Here is an 18,311-nt window from a genome sequence, read left to right as displayed (position 1 = left end):
GTGATTTTGTAGGTGGTCTCTGAAGTGTTTAAAATATGGTATAGAACACATGGAAATTTGTGTCCTGTCACAAAATTTTAAAATTGTTTATATCAAATGCATATGGAACTCCATGGCAGGAAACGGAGTTTGAGAATTAAGACCATGAATGGAGAACAAGGACCAGAGAACAAAAGAGGGGGTGGGGGAGCCGCGGCCCCACCTTCCCGTGTCTGGGACCAGGATCCCAGCAGCGGGCCCAGGGCTGAGGACACAGGCGGCGGCAGGGAGCGTGGTGTCGTCACTGCCCGAGCTTTCCCGCAGGGCGGCCAGTGCTGCGGTGACGTGTTCACTGCACGGTTTGGATGCCTGGGTGGGAGGTGAGTGACAGCTCAGGGGAAACACAGAGCGACTCGTACTTGAGTAGTGTCACTTTGTCTTCAGGCTGAAACCTGCGCTCTGCAGACCAGGCAGACATTTTGTTTCGCGAATCCCAGCGAGGGCTCAACTTGGCCGCTCCTGCGCCTCGCTGGGCTGCCGAGCCCTTAGGAGAACATTCTCTCCTTGTCCAGGTTTCACAGCCACGGGCGGAGACCAGAGCGGCGGTGCACGGGCTGACAGGCCTCGGGACGCTTCCTGCTCCCTGAACCGACCCTCACTCTCTAGCTCATCACGTCGCCCAGTCGGGTCTAAAGACGGCAGAGTTTGGACAGCGAACAGCTGACAACAAACACACACCCCATGAGAAGTGACGACAGCAGGTGCCTTTCTAGCACAGCTTCAGAGCAGGCTTCAGGAAGGCTCTGTCTGCAAAGGCACGGCGTGACCCTAGGATTTAAGAAGAGGGTGTGGGCCTCTTTTGGAGCTCCTGCTCTCACTGGGTCACCAAATTAATTTTGTCTCACACGTACTAAATCCATCTCAAAGGGATACACTGTTGACCCCATGTCTTGTACAGGGAGACTTCTGTGAACACAGACAGATAAACAAAGCACACACACACACCCCCAGACTTAGGAGCTATCTGGATGGGAGTCTGCATAGTTGGGGGTACGCTGGGGGCCACCCCGGGCAGGCAGTCCAGGCTGGTCGGGGACGCTGTGGAGAGACGGTGCTCTGCCTAGCTGGTTTAGAAGATGAGCAGCGGAGGGTGAGGCCCAGCGAGCTTCAGGTGTGTGTGGGGACGGGGCCCAGGCATGGGATGGCGTGCTGTGTTCAGAGAGCTGCCCGCTGTAAACCAGAATGCTGCCGACGGGACGAGAGGAGAAGAGAAGAGGCGGGCAGAGAGGCAGGCCCAGGCAGCGGGCGATCCCGCGTGCTATGGAATCTAAGGAGCGCAGCCATGGGACGGGGTGAACTGAAGCACAGAAACAGCTCTCCAGGGGACGGGGGCACGAGATCCCGGGCCACCCCCTTAGCCACACAGCTGTCTCCCACGGCAGACGGCACTGCAAACCTCCTTCCCACGACAGGGCTTGTGATCAGCAGGCACCCTTCTACCAGCCTCCCACGTGCTTCATGCTCTCAAGCTCACTGCGTGGAGGCACTGTTATTAAAATCAGGCAAAGAGAGTTCAAGCACATCGCTCAGGATTACGCAGCTATTGCACGTAGTTGGGATCTGAACCCAGCCTAACTCCCAGGCCCACGCCCTCAACCTCAGCGGACACAGCAGAGCAGCAGACCCAAATTTCTGGATGGCACTCCAGGGACTGGAGTTTGGGAGTACCGTTCTAGCGGCGTCCAGAACCACACAGCCCGAAGGGTGCACGCAGGGAATCCTTAACTTTACGATCCTCTCCACGAACCTGAATTTGCTGCAGAGTCATAAAGAACTCGTTGGGCTGCTGGCCTATGAGTGAGCCCAGAGAGGGTTGTTTCAGTTTGGATAATACGCAGTATGGCCGCATTACGGGAACTTAATGAAATATCTCCTGACAAGTACATAATGTAATAATGCCATGCAAATTAAAAAGCCAGGCGGTGGCCCAGGACCTGAGAAGAACAGAGCTGAACCTCAGAGAAATTGATTATTTTTAACAAAAAATCAGAAGGCACAGGAGGCAGCTGGAGGCCGGGTCTGCCCGGCACACTCTCACCAGGGGATGGCCACCAAACGACCTTGAGGGTGGCTTCTGCAAATAGTATAAAAGGTGACCAAGTATAAAAGTCACAGTGGCTCCCAGAAGCAGCTGTGGCCAGGATGGCAGAACTTTTTGTTGTTTTTCGCATCTTTGTAGTTGTCCGTTATCACAACACATCTGTGAGGCCAGGGAGAGGCCCAAGCCAGGGGAGTCCCAGGCCCGGGAAAAGGAAGTCGGTGCACAGAGCAGACGGCTTGTCTGGACCCACAGGAGTGGAACGGGAAGTTTCCAAGGATGCAAGTATTTAATTCTTTATAATGTGGGTGTTCGATTATCATCCCCATCTTACAGATGAGAAACTCCGACAAATAAAGTTCAAGTACGTTGCCTGGGATCACACAGCCACTCATTGGCAGAGTTGGGATTTGAACCTGACAGTCTGGCTCGAGAGATTTTCAGGCTGGGAAGACCTGAAGGAGCTCAGCCTTCACACCTGACAAGCGATGGTTCTGAGCCGGCCAGTGCACGGATTGCCCAGGGCTCCTGCAGGAAGGGTGCAGGCAGACTCGAAGTCCCCACTGGCTCTGCTCAAGCCCTAAACCCCATGCGGGGACTGGGGGGCACAGCAAGGACAAAGGCCTGATGCATGCACAGTGGAGGGTATTTTTATCTTTGCTTCTAAAGAGCTGCTCAGGACGAGGACAGTCCCTAGAGCAGAATGTTTGTGCTGAGGTCACCCAGGACCAGGAGGGAGCAGGCAGAGGCACTTCTGGGCTGTGTTTGCTTACGGTCCCCCAGGGGTAGAGAGAGAGAGAGGGAGAAAGAGGCACAAAGCTGCCGTCCCAGCAAGCACGTTTCAGAGTCCCCAGGTGCAGTGCTGACACAGCCATGGAGGGGCCTGAGGATCTGTCCCTTAGTCTGTGTAGCACACTTGCCAATTTGGAGGATCTCACAACTGGCGTCTGCTGATGGCCTGCGGGGCGCGTCGAGTAGGCGGCTCACGGAAGCGCTGTGCCTGCGTGCGTGGCAAGTCGAGGCTGGGCACAAAACACACCCTCCGAGCAGCACACCGGGCAGCTGCCCTTGCTGGGCCTGGGTCTCAGCTCGACTCAGTGCTCACCCATCTTATCCCTGCAGAGCTCCTCCGGGGCCGTGGGCAGAGGCTCCCTCCTCCTGACGACACATCCAGCGACCTCTTGCCAGAGGGGAACGATGCCCGGACCTGAGTCCTCTTCAGAAACATGCTCGGATGGTTAGAAAGTCCACGGTGCCTCCTTCACAATTCCAGACTCAAGAAGCCTTTCACTGAACTTGGCATGATGGCCGGGCTGGCCTGAACTCCATGGCGGCAGAACTGACAGGGATGCGAGCGTCTTTAGCCTCCGCCCATCTCTCCTCATGGGGCCCGCAGGCTTTTCGCTGCAGAGCGTTCATGTGCTGGGTGACAGCGTGGCGTGGACCCAGATGGCGTTCAGCACGGTTTGGTATTTGGGGTGAGTGACAGGGCTGCCCGTGGACGTGACCGCGGCTCGAGCCGAGCTGGGGCTGGTGCGGCGCTGTGCTGCAGGAACCCTGCGTGGCCCCCTCGCGCCACCTCTACTGTCCCAGCGACCCTGGGAGGCGGCGATCGCCAGTGAGTTACAGTTGGAGAAACCAAGACCAAAGAGCTTGGCCGTGGAGTTAATGCTTAATTAAGCAAATCACAGATAAATCGGTTCTCTGCTTAAAAATTAAAATATTACAGATTCCGTCAATGGATGAACGGTCAAACGAAATGTGGTCTACCCATACAGTGGGGAATGATTCAGCCTTAAAAGCGCAGGAACTTCTGACACAGGCTACAGTGTAGGGGAGGCTAGAAGACATTACAGGCAGTGAGATAAGCCGGTCACGAACGGACACACATGGTGCGTTCCTAGGTGAGGAACCCGGGGGAGTCGAATCCACAGACACAGAAAGCAGGATGGGGCTGTCAGGGGCGGAAGGGAGGAAAGAATGGGGGGTGAGTGTTTAATGGGGACAGAGTTCCAGTTTGGGAAGATGAAAAAGTTCTGCAGATGGGGGGTGGTGAGGGCTGCACACCACGGTGATGCACTTAACGCCACTGAACTGCCCACTTAAAAACGGTTAAAGTGGTAAATTTTATGTGTATTTTACTGTAACTAAACTATTACAGAGAAGACAAAAGCCCTCCTGGACCTCTCGCCCCCATCCAGGTGGCCCCGTACTGCCCTCCCCGCTGCCCCTCCTCCCCCCGTGCCTCCCTCCCCAGGGCTAGCCTCTCCCCGGCTGGGTGCGCGCCCTTCCAAACTGCATTCCGGGCACTCACGCGCCAGACATCTCCAGGCTTCCTCTGCTATAACACGCCACCCCCACATTTCAGGGAAAAATGCCATTTTCACTCTCAAAAATTCTCTTCCTTCTAGATCGGTACACACTGGCCCGCCTGGTACTCCAGAGACCTTCCCCACCAGGTGCTGTGCATAGCGGCTCATATCTGAAGTCTTGTATGAAAAAAGCATGTTAGCCTCCTACCTGTGAGCTGAGGACGCTAACGCAAGGTCCACGGAACCTCGGAACAACCTAACGCCACCAGTTTCCAGCACGTACTTGGAACACAAAACCTAACACAAAAACGCTGTGTGGAGTGACGGGTCCCTTACCCCGTGGTTTCAACTAATCTAAAAAAAGCCCAGAGTCAGAAATGAAGCGAAAGGGGTGGGAGTTACACAGTCCGTTCACTGAAAACCCAGGCTTGCTTCACTGAAGAGCACTTGGGGTCTTAACTCAGCTGAATTCTGGGTGACAAAACTCCAGGCAACAAGCCACGGGCAGGGGCCTCTGAGCAGAGTGGGCACCTGAAGGCAATGAGGACTGTCTGTGGCCAGGCGGCGGAGGGAGGGCAGGCCAGCCGCACACGGCAGTCCGTCAACGGGGACGCACATGTGCTCCACCCTCTCCTGGCGTGCAGGGAGCTCGCATGCCGCCACAACACAGTGCCACCTGCTGCCGCTGTGACAGCCCTTCGCTGGCTCACCAGGGAAAGGCAAAGTTAGGAAAGAGAACTGCAGTCAGAAGGGGATCTCGGGTTTGCACTTGACCCAGCCCCTCGCTGCTCTGCAGATGAGCTGGGCCTGGCGGCACCAACGCCCCGCCGAGAGCTGCGTGAATAGCAGAGGCAGGCCCGGAACCTGGGGCTTCAGACCCCTGGACCAGTGGAACTTTCTCTACATCACAGTTTTGCTTAAAAAAGCTGTGACGAAGCATTGGCTCTTAAAGAGTTATATGGGAAATTTATTTACATGGAACTCTTTTTCCCAGTGGTATCACATAAAAGATGTTACTGTATCAAGGTATAAACATTCCTCTGCGCTTTCTTAATTAACACAACTGCATCGCCGGCCCTCAGAGCTGAGTGTGAGAATGCAGTTCCCACGCAGAGCACCTGTGGTCCGTCCTCCACACCTCCACCCCCCCATGCCTCTCAGACCGTGGTACCTCAGGAGCTAACAGCAGTGCCCTGCTTCTGATGCACGAGCCCGCCCTCCTCGTTCCGGTGGAGCCTGGCTGAGTCTCCAGCCCGCGTGATTTACATTTCACGCACCTGTTTACATCTTAGTCCTGCAACCTGCATAGTCGCTCAGTGCAATCAGGCGTTAAAACTCCATACTGTGATCCTTCTGTAATATGAAGTTGATCATTTTTCCTTGATGTTTCAAAGTAAATTATTCCTCTGAGGAACTGGAGAACCTGACACAGACACGTGTACTATGCTGCTGCCTTCTTGCTAATTCATTTGACCCCCGCTCTGGTGAAATGCCAGTTTGGCAATTCTCCGTGTGAGAAGCACATCTATCCTCTTTTACACACCATACTGGCACATTTACTCATAAAGAAAATACAGGAAGGAAATAAGACTAATCTCTAATGCTTATTAAATTAATTTTACCCGCAAGTCACTCCTTTATTTGTTTTTCAAAGTATTTAGTTTTAGGGTGCTATCTGTGTACACAGGCACTCCCTCCCGGCTGGGTTCCACGTGACATGACTCATGGGGTCGGCGTGTTCTGGGCACCGTCCACCTGCCAGGGACGGGCTGACGGGGAGATGAACCACACACGGGGTCTGGGCCCCAGGGGCTCACTGTCTAGTTGGGGGAAAAACATGTTGAGTAACAAATGCCTGACAAGGGAGGAACGTCTGTCAAATAGGCCCCTCCAACACAGGGAGGGACGCAACGCCAGGACCGGAGGTGGGAGAGGGACGAGGGCTCCGTGGAGGTGGGGTGTCCCTGCGTGTGACGTGAGGGGCTGTGCGCTATTCTGAGGGTGCTTCTGACTAAAAGAGGTGATTCTAGATGCTGACGCTTCGTGGTATTACCGAGTATCAATCAGAATGTTATGAGATTCTGAAGAGAGTCTCAAAAAATTAAATTAAAGGCTACAGTTGAATTAAATACCAGTTGGGGGAATATCTTCAGTTTCCAGTTAAAGCTTTTACAAAAAATAGAGGCTTGGATCCTGTACATAAGCTTCCACTTGGATTTCTTTCTTTCTTTTTTTAACTTTAGTTCTGTTTGGTGTTAAAAAAAAATAAGGTGAGACGGTCTGATTCAGGATATAGCGAATGGATGAATTTGCTCTTTCAGAAAAATTCGAGTTTATAATTCTCATTATAGGAAGATGGTGAAATCCTAAAGTTTTCCTAAGGCAAATGGACTCCTTGCAAATCTCTTGGTAGAAAAGTTCTTTCATAATTTAAATGACCATCCTACTAATTTATCTGTCACATAAGCTCAGAACTTTGTGTCTCTATTGTTTTTCAAAGTGATATATGCCTAGGCTCCATAATTCTGCATATTTCTGAGAAATTATGGAGAGAACCTATCAGGAACCCAGAGTTTGTCTATCAGTTTTGAAACCTTAGGCAAGTTGCCTTATTCCTCTGGGCCTCAGTTTCCCCACATCCATAGACAAGGGGTGTGGAGCGGCACCACGGCCTTGCCTGGCTTCCACATTCTCTGTAGATTTGGGGCTTCTGGTCGCGGCGGCCTCCTCCTGCAAGGTGAGAAGATGCTGGTCGTGGCAGCACACTGGACACGCATGCTTCTGCTGCTGTAGGTTTTTGCCAGGCAGAATAAATGAAGTCAGTACCTAAAATGTCTTTGGAGCAGGCCCTTTCATAATTAACCAACTCTGAATTTACAACAGTTGGTATCAATTTAAAATCTTCCTCATATTATAAGCAAGTGAATACTTGGAATTCAGCTAAAATACAGCTTCACCCACAATCTGTAACCTCGGATGTAGCTGGGTTAACTTTCTCCACTTTTACCTGCTACTTCCTCCCCCTCTGCTCTTGCACTCATCCGTCTACGTAAGCCATTATCCGGCTGCAGAGAATACAAGGCACACAGGACATTCCAATTATAATGCTGCCGGGGGGATTCATTTGGCATTTTTGCAAATGGTAAAAGGAAGTGTGATTTGCAAAACCACGTGAGGAGGCAAGTGGGCAGAGGAACAAAGGATCTCTGGTGCTTCTGCTTCTGATGCACTTGGTCAGCACCTCTGCACAGCAGCCCGTCCTGGGAGTCCAGCTACCCCCTCCGCGGGACTTTGGTTTTCCCCCTTGCGGGTTCCATTCCGGGTTGCCAACGGGGCCCACGGCCACAGCATTCACGCACAGTCAGGGTGGCTTCCCTGCTGGGCCTGCCCTGACCTCATGCCTGGCTCCGGAAGGTGGCCTCTACCTGTCACCACACACGCCTCTCCCAACTGCAACCAAGTTACGGCTCATTAGCTGATCCCAATGGCTGAGTGAGGCCATCCTGATTGCCTGTCTAGGTCTGCCACTCTTTCAGTACTGGTCGTGTGCTTTGCCAAAGTCCCCAAGGCCAACCTGATGGGTGGCTAGGTCCCCCTGGCCTCACTCTATCCATCCACGTGCACATGTGCCAGCTGCCAGTGCAGCAACCACCTGGCAGCTACAGCCTGGTCACTAGAGGCCTGCCACCTGGTCTCTGCCAGCTGCCAATCACTCAGCCCCACAAAGCACGTACATGTGCACATACACACATGCACACGTGCACACACACGCACACTGCATGTGCACATCCACACATGCACACGTGCACACACACGCAATGCTGGCTGTGCTCCGCCTGGTTTCAAGGCTGCATGGACCCTTAGCTGGCTTGAAGCAACCCCAGCTTCCTGGGGCAGGGGCAGGGTGGTGAGAGGGACCTCGGTAAGGGCAAAGGCTGGCACTGGGTGGGGACAGCAACGCTGCCCTTCAGAGCAGAGGCTGGAAGCTCTGGTACAGCCAGGGTGGCCCACGACCGCATCTCCCTACCTTCACGGGCCTCTCTTCACTTCTTGGAGGCAGTTGTGTTGACACGTGGGTTCCTATTATTTTACACAATCTCTGCGTACTCAGAAGTTGAAAATGGGGCAGCCTCTTGCCTGAGGGCTCCCTAAAATTCCACACCATCAGCAAACCACAAAACGCCGACTTGGAGAATATTTTGATCTCACTTTTAATTGCTTGATTTTTACAACTGAAATACGGGCTGCCATTGGTATTTCTACATTGCCTTTTGTCAGAGTGTTACCTAATCTTTCTGCAGTCTAGGCAGTTTGTAGGCAAATAGAATTTGCCTATAATTTTTTTCTCTTTAAGTTTCCTATACTTGCCCCCAAATTAACTATTTGATAACCTACAAAAATAATTGCCTATTTATTCATGCTCCCAGAGACTATGTGCTTTTCCTGACTCCTCTTTCACTCTCCCTCGAGGAAAACGTTTCCGGTGACGTAACAGCTGGCACGACTGAGTTCAGGCTGCCTCACGTGAGGGACTCCCACAGCTCTTACTTTATAACAGTCTCTTGTACAATGTGGCTTTTGACCCCTTTTTGATGGGGGAAGATGCTGTGTCCCTCAAGTATGTTTTGGCAAAAAAAAGGAAGTGGTTAATACCTGCTGGATTACATGTATATGAAAAATTTTAAAGGGTCTTTTAACGTCATTCCAACAATGACAAGAAGCAAAATTCATCCATCCACTTAACAAAGGTTTACCGATTCCCCGTTAGGGTAAGTGCTGATCCCTCAATGATTTTAGAAATGCTTTGTGAATGTGAAACAATACACTAAATAAAAAAGAGGGCATGAAGCAGTCCCCGGGAGAGAGGCGTAGCTGTGCCAGGCACAACGCTGCTGGCGGCGGCCCAGGGGACTCGCCCCGCCTGGTGCTCCGGGTCCGCGGGGCCAGCAGTGGGTGGCATGGTGTGTGTGGCTGGGCCGGGCAGCCCGTGGTCTCCATCTGGCTCCCGGGTCCACCTGCTGGAGTTAGACCCCGGCCTGCCGCCCAGCTATGGGGCCTTAGCAAGTCGTTAACTCCCTCTGGGCCTCAGTTTCTTCATCTGTGCTGGAGGCCGTCCTAGCAGCTGCTCCAGAGCTAAGTTATATGAAGTGTTTAGTAGGGCCTAAGAAACAAACCCTTAAGAAAAGTGAAAAAATCAGTATTATTCTGGCCAAAATATTTCTCCCATCCAAGTACTAACCAGGCCTGACCCGCCTTGGCTTCCGAGACCAAGATATCTCTAACGATACTCAACAGAGCCAAGAATTAGGACCATTTACATATTGGAATTGTTGGTAACTAAAAAAAAACTGTACATTTACCTAATGTGAGGCCATTTAAATGTTTTCATAATGGCTTTCCTCTTCAAATTAAAAAAAATTAAAACTCCTTTGAGCATGTATGTTCTTCCTAAGCGTTTCTGCAAGACCAACCTCTGGACGGGTCTCCTCCCCAGCCGGCCTGCCCTGGTGACGGTGCGCCCGTTTCCTCTGCTCTGCGGCTTCTCTCTTCATCTGGGGAACTGGTGCTGTTACTTACGCTTCAAAGTTCCACAGTGCAGCTTGATCTTTCGCTAATTTCCTCCTTATTTCCCCTACGGCTTATTATCTTCTATTGCCGTCCCAGATGCTTTCGATGATGGCGCTGATTGCCGACAGCGCTTTCTCGCATCACAAGGAGATTCCAGCTGAGCAGAGTGTAGTTAACGACTCTCCGTCTTCGCACGTCTGCGGTCTGTCTGCTGTTCCTTCTCCAAAGGGCTCACGTGAAACACCCACGCTAGGTGAGTCCAAGGTGAGGATCTTTCGCTTGTAGGCATGTACTTAGTTGACAGTCTTTGGACAGAGTGCAAGGAAACCGCACCCACCTGCTCCCTTGAAGGGTTGCAGAGGTGTTTGGGAGCAGAAAGCGCTTTGAGGGGAAACGCCCTCAGGTGCCTTACCGTCAGGTAAGCCGCGCAGGGAAAGCCTTCTCTTCCCGTCTGCCTGGAGCACGGCCATGACTGAAGACTCCAAAATGTACCTGCACCCGTGTCTGTCCCCACAGTGCAGATAAAATGGGGAGATCCAGGACCAAGCTTTTTTTTTTTTTTTAACGTTCTTTCGTCCTCTCCAGGAGCACCTATGACTTCCGCTGTCCGAGTCGGTCAGCGCGACATCTGTCTCCACAGAGGAATTCGACTGGCAGTCAGATCTCACGGACTCTGCTAGGACGGCCCTGTTTCATTCACCGCAGAGCCCCGAACCCTTTCGTTTATGAGCGTGGGCTCTGCACGGCTGACCCAGAGGCTCCCCTGGGCCTTCCCGACACCTTTTTATCAAAGTGCGTCAGTCCTGTGTTCTGTACGCAGGAAGTTTGGCTCGTTCTTCTCTGGTGGGTAGCCTGGTAGGCGACCACTTCTCAAACTTCAGGCCTTGTCAGCACCCCTGGAGGGCTTCTTAACACGCAGACCCCCACCGTACTACTCTTGTTCAGCAGAGGGCCCGGGTCTCAGAATTTGTGTTTCTAACAAGTTCCCAAGTGAGGCTGATGCACTGGCCCATGGACTGCACTTGGAGGTACACTGACATTTGAAAACCACTTTTTAATGATTTTCCCACACTTCTGAGTATTTTAGTGAAGGTTTTTGATTCCTTGGTTTTGCCATCTAGAAACAGGAACAAACCCACCAACCACCTGTTCCTTAGATCTAGGAAGATCTAAGGGATTCAAGAGTACTATGGTCCATATACTGTCACACCTAAGAAGCTTGCAGCTGATTTGAGAACAGCACACCCCTAAAATTTTAAAATACACTCAAATCAGCAAACATCGCAGTGCATGGAGCTGTCACAAAGGAGGCCTGGATGTCAACGTGCGCCCTCTCCCTTCCTTGCTGAGTTGCTCCACAAGGGCAGGGCCGTGTCTGCCTTGTTTATGACAACACTGAGATATTTACAAAGCACTGACTGGAGCCCAGTGGGTACTCACACGAGGGTCGCACTGGGCAGCTCACGGAATTGACGGCACAACTGTCCACCCGCTCAGGCCGGTCCGAAGCAGAGGCGCGGATAAGTGTGCTACCAATAGCAGTGTGCACGCAGCGCTGCCGCTTTACCTGCGGGCGCAGCGACGGCACGCACCAGCACTGCGGGACGGCGGTGCTCACGTCTTCGTTGCCTCTCCGAACCCTACTCCCCGAGTTTCCTCCAACCCGCTTCGGACGGACAGCACGAGGCAGCCTCCTCCCCGTGTCATTCCTCGATGGTGACTCCCCCGGAAAACTGATGCCACCCTGTCCCACGTCTTATCTCCCTGATCTTCTCCCCTGCCATCTTCTGAGATGTTCTGACATGACAAGGACCTGGACCTCTGAATATAGTGACTAGGCTGTGCCTCCCACAAGGGCTCCCAACCAAGGAAGGTGATGTCATCAAGTCAGGCACCCGGGTGCAGGCTACGGCCACCCAGAAAGGGCAGCTTTCCCCAGTTTGTACAATTTGAAAGCAGCGGCCCTTCCAGCCAGCTCCCTCTCCCAGTCTGGCATCACCTGCCACCTGTCTCACCAGCACAGCTGCGCGGGGTTCCTCCTGGAGGCCTCCTCCGCCTGTGGCTTGGATCTCGAAACCCCTCCCACCCCTCATTTATTTGCTGTGACCCTGCAAGAATTCCACAGTTCTTCTGGAAAAAGGGACCAGGTATGACTTCCTTCTAGATTAACATTGCAGGTCTGCTGTCCTTTCTTAAGTGATATTAATTACAAATGCCCAATAAAAATGATTAAACATATGTTTGTTTGGTCCCTGTATCCCGAAGTACTGAGATGGGGCAGATCCCAGTGGCGGCGTCTGCGGCCATCAGTGGAATTACCAACCACCTTCGACGAGGTTTACATCCAGGTGGAAACACTCCCAAGCACTCCCTCTGCTCTTGCTTCGCGGCCAAGCGCCCGGGTCTGACTCTGCAAAGCACCCGGAACGCGGCCGCCCGCGTGCGCGCCCTTCCATTCTCTCCGGCTCCTGCAGCCCTTCCCGTACCTGAAGCCCACAGGAAAATGACAGCTGTCCCACCTGGGCCTGGGAGGCAAACGTGCTATGAGCACCCCCGCGCAGCCCATGTGATGACACTGATCTCCCACCCTGGCTCCACGTGCTGGGGCACAAATCATTCACGTGTTACATCTTCCTGTCACCAGAGAGCACCTGCCAAAGCCCTGTCCAGTCTCTGGGTGCACCGCACTGCTGCCACTGCCACTTCTTCCTGGCTGGTGACTCCACCTTTGGGGGCACTTCATTCCAGAACATTCTGTAACCCTGTAGCTGCAGAAGAACTGCGTATTAATCAGGCCTTTATATTTTCTGTATTTCCTGATGTTTTGACATCGGAGGCCTTGCTGATCCTGGAGAGACGGCCCTCCCAGGGTCAGCCAATTCCTAGAGATAGTGAAAGATCCACCTGCGAGTGCAGGTGTCGCGTGCAAGCCAACCGGTCCGGAACCCACACCCAACCACTTCCTGTGTCGGGTTCTCACACTCTGAGCCACTAACCACCTACCCCAATCACCCTGGGACCAGGACCAGGTATCAGACAACTAGGGACAGCCCCTGTACCCCAGAGCCTGCTGGGACTATCCAAACGGGCCAACCCTAAGCCTGCTTACCCTGCCTCACCCATTCCCTCCTGCAGAAACCACAATAAAGCCTCCTGCCCGACCCTGGGGCTTCCCCACGTGGCCCTGTGTGGCGCACCCCCTCCTCTTGGGAACTGCGGGTAATAAATGACGTTCCGATGGCTGCCGTCTCCTGCTCTGTGGACCTCACTACACCTCGATAATAATAAAACCTACATCTTAAAACAGGCTGTGGCTTCGATTGAGTCTCTAAGCTTGGCTCAGCAACCCCCTTTCCCTCAAGATGGAAACGCCCCTGCTCAAGGCTGTCCCCCAGCAGGTCACTCCATCCTGCTGCCCTCCACACGCTGATGGCAGGACCGGACTTCAGCTCCATCCCTCCTGGGCCTGAATGTGTCATAAAGCTCTATCTCCCCATCTTAGGAGACGGTCACTGCTTCTTCTGTCATCTTTGTGTGCCACATCGAATCCGGCAGCAAGTCTCAATGGCACCACTGGTAAAGCGTTTCTCAAATCAGATTCTGCAGGTGGCACCCGCCCCTCGCCCACTCTGTCCCTTCGCCACACAGCAGACAGATCCTCTCAGAGCACGAACCGGAGCACGTTATTCCTCTGCTTACAACCTCCTAACGACAGCTTTGCAGAACAATCCCCTGGTGCTCAGGGCCACGGGGGCCACGCTCTGAGGCACCTCTCCCCACCCTTGTCCACATGCTCCAGCCACTCCGGCCAACTCCCTCCTCTTCCAGAAAGACCCAAGTGGAGGCAGCTTTTGCCTTGGCTGTTTTGTTCCCATCTTCCTGGAACACTTTTCTGCCCAGAAGTCTGTGTTAGTTCTCGACACGACTGTCACCTCCTCAGAGGGGCCCCTCCTGCCCGCTCTACTTGTCACTCTCTGTCCCTCTCTTCTCAGCGCCGATTCTATGCAAGCATGTGACTTGCTTGTTTACGGGCTTGCAGTCTCTGCACTTCCTCCCACCCCCACCCCTGCAACGCATTTTCCTAGCGAGCAGGGGCTTGCTCGTGCACGTGCACAGCATCTAGAACAGCGCTGGCCTGGGGCTGCTAAGCCAATCAGCCCATTCACTTCTCTTTCCATTGCTCTATTTTCTGCAGTTCCTGAGACACAAACTCCCTGATCTACAGTTTTTGGTCCTCATATTTCCCATGGATCTGTGATTTTTTGCTTGTGAGCTCATCTTTATTGAGAATTTTCTTCCATGTGAGTCTTGAATGCCTCCGTGGGAAGCTCTACTTTTGACCCTGAGGGGTCCAGTGAGCTTCACTGGTTCTGACATTGATGCTTCGGCCTCAGCGGAGGTTGGGGTTAGGAACGCGCGCCCCGTGTGGTGCCCACTTCCAGGCTCCGATTCCTTCAGGGTGAATCTTTCTCTGCCCGCGGTCCAGGGCAGTCAGCCAGCTTTGGGCTGAGTCCCTGTGGCAGGCTAAGATTTTCTGGCCCTGTTGTCACAGACGGTTTTGACTCCTGGCTTGATTCAAGGAGCTCAGTTCTGATTGCATAAGAGGCTCGAGTGCTCAGCTCCAGCCAGGGCAGGAGTTCAAACCCAAGCTCCCTGGGCTTCTTTCTGGTTTCGACGCCCTGTGAGCCACCTTGGTGTCTGCTCCTGCTGGAATTCTCCCCTTGCTCTGGTCCTGGGGAACTTCCCTTTCTTGTGCTGGAGCTCAGCGTTGCGTTTTAAGAGAATGTCATATTTTACCCAGCATTTGTGTGCGTGTGGAGGGTGCTTGTCTGTTCAGTCCACTGCTTTCACCAGAAGGTCCCTTCTGGCCAATCCCCACATTTTTGTCTCTACTGCCTCTAACCCAAGAACCTGCCCCTCGGGCACTTTGCCGGTGCAGTTTGGTTTCTGTCCTTGTTAATGCCCATGCTTCCACGTCTGCTCTTTGGAGTTACAGTGCTCCAGAGCACCAAGCACGCTGCTGGCGCCCAGGGTGAGTGCAGTAAATACTTGCTCATTAAAGGAAAGTGAGCGACTCAATATTTTGCCACCAACAGCTGGTCGTGCTGGCTGGTGCTGCAGCTCACCCCCTCGCCCCAGAAGCCACTCCATCCTGCCGAACAACAGAGCGCACTGCAGCAGATGGGAGCAAGGGTGGAAATGAGGGAGAGGATAAAAAGGGTGGCAATTACTGGCTTTGAAGCCGATAATTCTAGCGGAGCCGTCCAGGGCTGGCAGGCAAAGGTGAAATACATTTCTCACCACCCATCTTTTTAACCTGCCCCCATGACAGCCAGACTCCTATGTATATTAAGAGGTGATATAACAATGATAATAATAGTAGCCAATATTTAATATTTATGAGCACTTATAGACCAGACATGTGTTAAGCACCTTAAATGATGTAAATATAAAAATAATTATGATTATCATAGCAGTTAATATACATATTGTAATAAATGCCAGGCACTGTTCTAAGTGCTTCTCATATTATTCGTGGACTCCTCCTAAACCCCACTATTGACCATCATGGCTCAGAAAGGTTAAGCAGCTTGCCCCAGGTCACACAGCTTTTAAGCAGCAGAGCCCCAGGCCTTGTGCCCAGGCCTCCCTTCCACACTGCCCCCTGTGCATATCCTCCGCCTGCATTATTTCAGTCTTCAGAATGACCCCTGAGATAGGAACTACTATGACCCGCTTTTACAGATATGAGAAAACGGGGGCTCAGAGAGGTGCGAAGCAGGCTGTGGAGGCGGCGCAGCCAAGTGCTGGGCACCCGAGCCGAAAGCAGCGGGGCAGCCCTCGGGACCACGGTCCTTGCGCGCACTCCTTCAAGTCCCCTTTTCAAAAGCTATACAATTTTGTTTTTAAATTTGTGTATTTCAAAGAATTTTTCTTAGGTTTTATTATGTATTTAAATAACGTACATCTTACCCTGCCTGCTGTTAGACCTCGATATGTTTGTTTCTAAAATTTAAATTAAAACAAAAGATAATTGAAAACCCCGCTCTTTCCCACACAGGAGCAGAGCCAGCGGGAGGGACACGACCCTGTCTGCCCGTCCAGGAATGTGAATCTCAGAGAGGCTGTCCCTGCCCTGCCGGCCTCCAGCCCCTCTCCATGCAGGGAGGGAGCCGGGGCAGCGGCGGGTGGGGAGGACCCGCCTGGGCAGGCTGGCACAGCAGCTGAGGGAAGGCAGGGACGGGGCAGGTGTGTGGTGGGAGCGGGTGGCGTCGGGTCCGGGCTCTGACCCCAGCCAACGGGGGACTGCAGTGCTGTCCTCCCATGAGCCATGAGGGCTGAACCGTTGACTGTTTGTAAAGTGCTTGCCATCTGTGCTGGGGACAGAGGAAGGCGCAGAGCCAGCATCTGCTAGATAAATCAGCGCCTCTGAATTCCGGACCAGTGAAGCCCAGCGGCACATGATGCGAGGGAGGGGCTGGAAGGGCTCCCTTCAAAGATGAAAGGGAGAGAGCTGCCACGCCCTCCCGCCATCTCATTCTCTGCCTCTGCAGACCCTGCTGGGGGAAGGTGCGGGAACACCGGCTCCTGTGCTGCGGCAGGGGTGGGGATGGTGGCCGGGGCACAGGCTGGAGGCGCCTGGCAGAGGAGCTCAGTGCTGGCTGCTGTGGCTGCAGGGTGGCCTCCCTGGCAGGTGGCCTTCTCCCCATCTGCTGCTGGCAGCTCCCCGCTGCCGCCTGTCATGACGGTAAGCAAGAAGCCGGCTCTTAAGGAAAATGCAGCTGCACCCTCCGCTCACCACGACCTCTCCACGGGCGGATCTGCTACCCGCTGGGTCGGCCTGCCGTACTAGGGAGCTAGAATGCAGGCGCTTTCTGCCCGCCCAGGCACCGAAAGGAAGCTCAGCTCCAGTGAACCCTTCGAGCAAGGGCATGACTGACTGTGTGGGCCAGAAACTTGGTTTCCGCGACAGACTTGCTCACAGCCACGGGGCACAGCACTGCAGCCCACACTGCGGGAGGCCACGCTGCGGGCAAAGTGAGGGCATCGGCGCGGGGTGGGGCGGACGGAAGGGAAAGAGAGAAAAGAGTTATTTGTAAAAAGGGTCAAACAGTCATTCTTTTTCATGAGTCTCTCTCTCCATAGAGCACCGGTTTCAACCTTAGCTGAACATTAATGCTCTGGGGAGTTTAAAAAAGTCCAGTTGCTCAGGTCAAACCCCCTACGTCAGTGTGTTTAGTCGTATTTTTTCCTAAAGTTAGCAAGTCAAAAACTTAAAGTTACACACGGTTCTAAAAGTCTTGAGCAAGGGTGGGAAAACCATTTTCTGTAAAGGACCAGACAGTAAAGATTTTCTCTGCTGCACCTGCGGAACCCTGGCCCGGCCAAGGCAGCAGCACAGGCAATGCGTGTGCGAGCACACGAAAGTGGATGTGTCCCAATAAAACTTTATTCACACGCGGGCCGGATTACGCCCATAGGCTGAAGTTTTCCCACCCCTCACCTGGAAGAGATAAGGAAGCTTTTGTAAATCCTTTAGCATCTCCAAACTTGCCCCTCCCAACGCAAAAACTACCACCCCCCCCACCCTGGCAGATCAGTCATAACAAATCATGAGGCCAGACTGACCGGAGCAGCCGGCTGGAGCTGGCGAAGGGCACCGAAGCTCGGTCCGCTCTGCCGCCTGCTCTGTGCATGTTTCAACAGTCTCCGCGATAAAAAGCTAACACAATGAATTTTTTAAAAAGAGAGGAGAACCTCCTCGGAAAAATCATGGGCCGAGGTGAGCAGGAGTGTGGGGCTCCGGGCCTGTGTGTGCGCGGGGCGGGCGCGCGGGATACTCACGACCAGTAGAGCAGCATGAGCAGGAAGGGGCAGATGATGAGGGCCTGCAGCACCTGCCAGTCCCGGCACAGCGCGGCCAGCCCAGGCATGAGGAACTGCCCCGCCATGGCCACGAAGCTCGCCACCATCGTGATCATGAACCGTTTTCCGGGCGGGCAGAGCTCTATTCCTGGAACACAGAACCGACAAGAGAGAGATGAGGGCCCTGCCCGGCAGCCGGGGCGGTCCTGGGCGCACGGGGGCCAGTGCGCCACGCGACCGACCGAGAACTGAAATCACTTTCATTTGCTGCCCAACTCGAGAGCCCCGCGAGGGATGCTGACGTCTCACAGGCAGGGAAGGGAGCAGGGTCGTCGCTCAAGGCCACGGAGCAAGTCGGTGGCCAAAGGGCGTTGTCAGCTCAGAAACCAGGAAATGCTGCTTCCTACAGGGATAGAGGTTTGCACCCCCCAACGTTCCCACCTCCTCTGCTCTCTGGATGTCACCGGGCTTGCCGTCCGGCGCGTTCC

The 18,311-nt window shown here is 53.5% G+C and overlaps 1 protein-coding gene across 1 annotated transcript in view; it reads right to left on the bottom strand.

Moving 5' to 3' along the window:
* The window catches only part of LOC105816068 (solute carrier family 22 member 23), a 48,990-nt gene extending 31,025 nt beyond the window's left edge, over positions 1-17,965 (bottom strand). The window contains exon 1 of the mRNA XM_012651385.1: positions 17,803-17,965. Within this exon, the coding sequence (XP_012506839.1) occupies positions 17,803-17,939 (137 nt within the window). The 5' untranslated portion in view covers positions 17,940-17,965. The remainder of the gene's footprint in view (positions 1-17,802) is intronic.
* Between the last annotated feature and the right edge of the window lie 346 nt (positions 17,966-18,311).

Source organism: Propithecus coquereli, unplaced genomic scaffold (genome assembly GCF_000956105.1).
Source record: "Propithecus coquereli isolate 6110/MARCELLA unplaced genomic scaffold, Pcoq_1.0 Scaffold354, whole genome shotgun sequence".
In the NCBI taxonomy this organism is placed as follows: Eukaryota; Metazoa; Chordata; class Mammalia; order Primates; family Indriidae; genus Propithecus; species Propithecus coquereli.
Note: the sequence above shows the minus strand (reverse complement) of the source record. Positions and strands in the feature narration are given on the sequence as shown.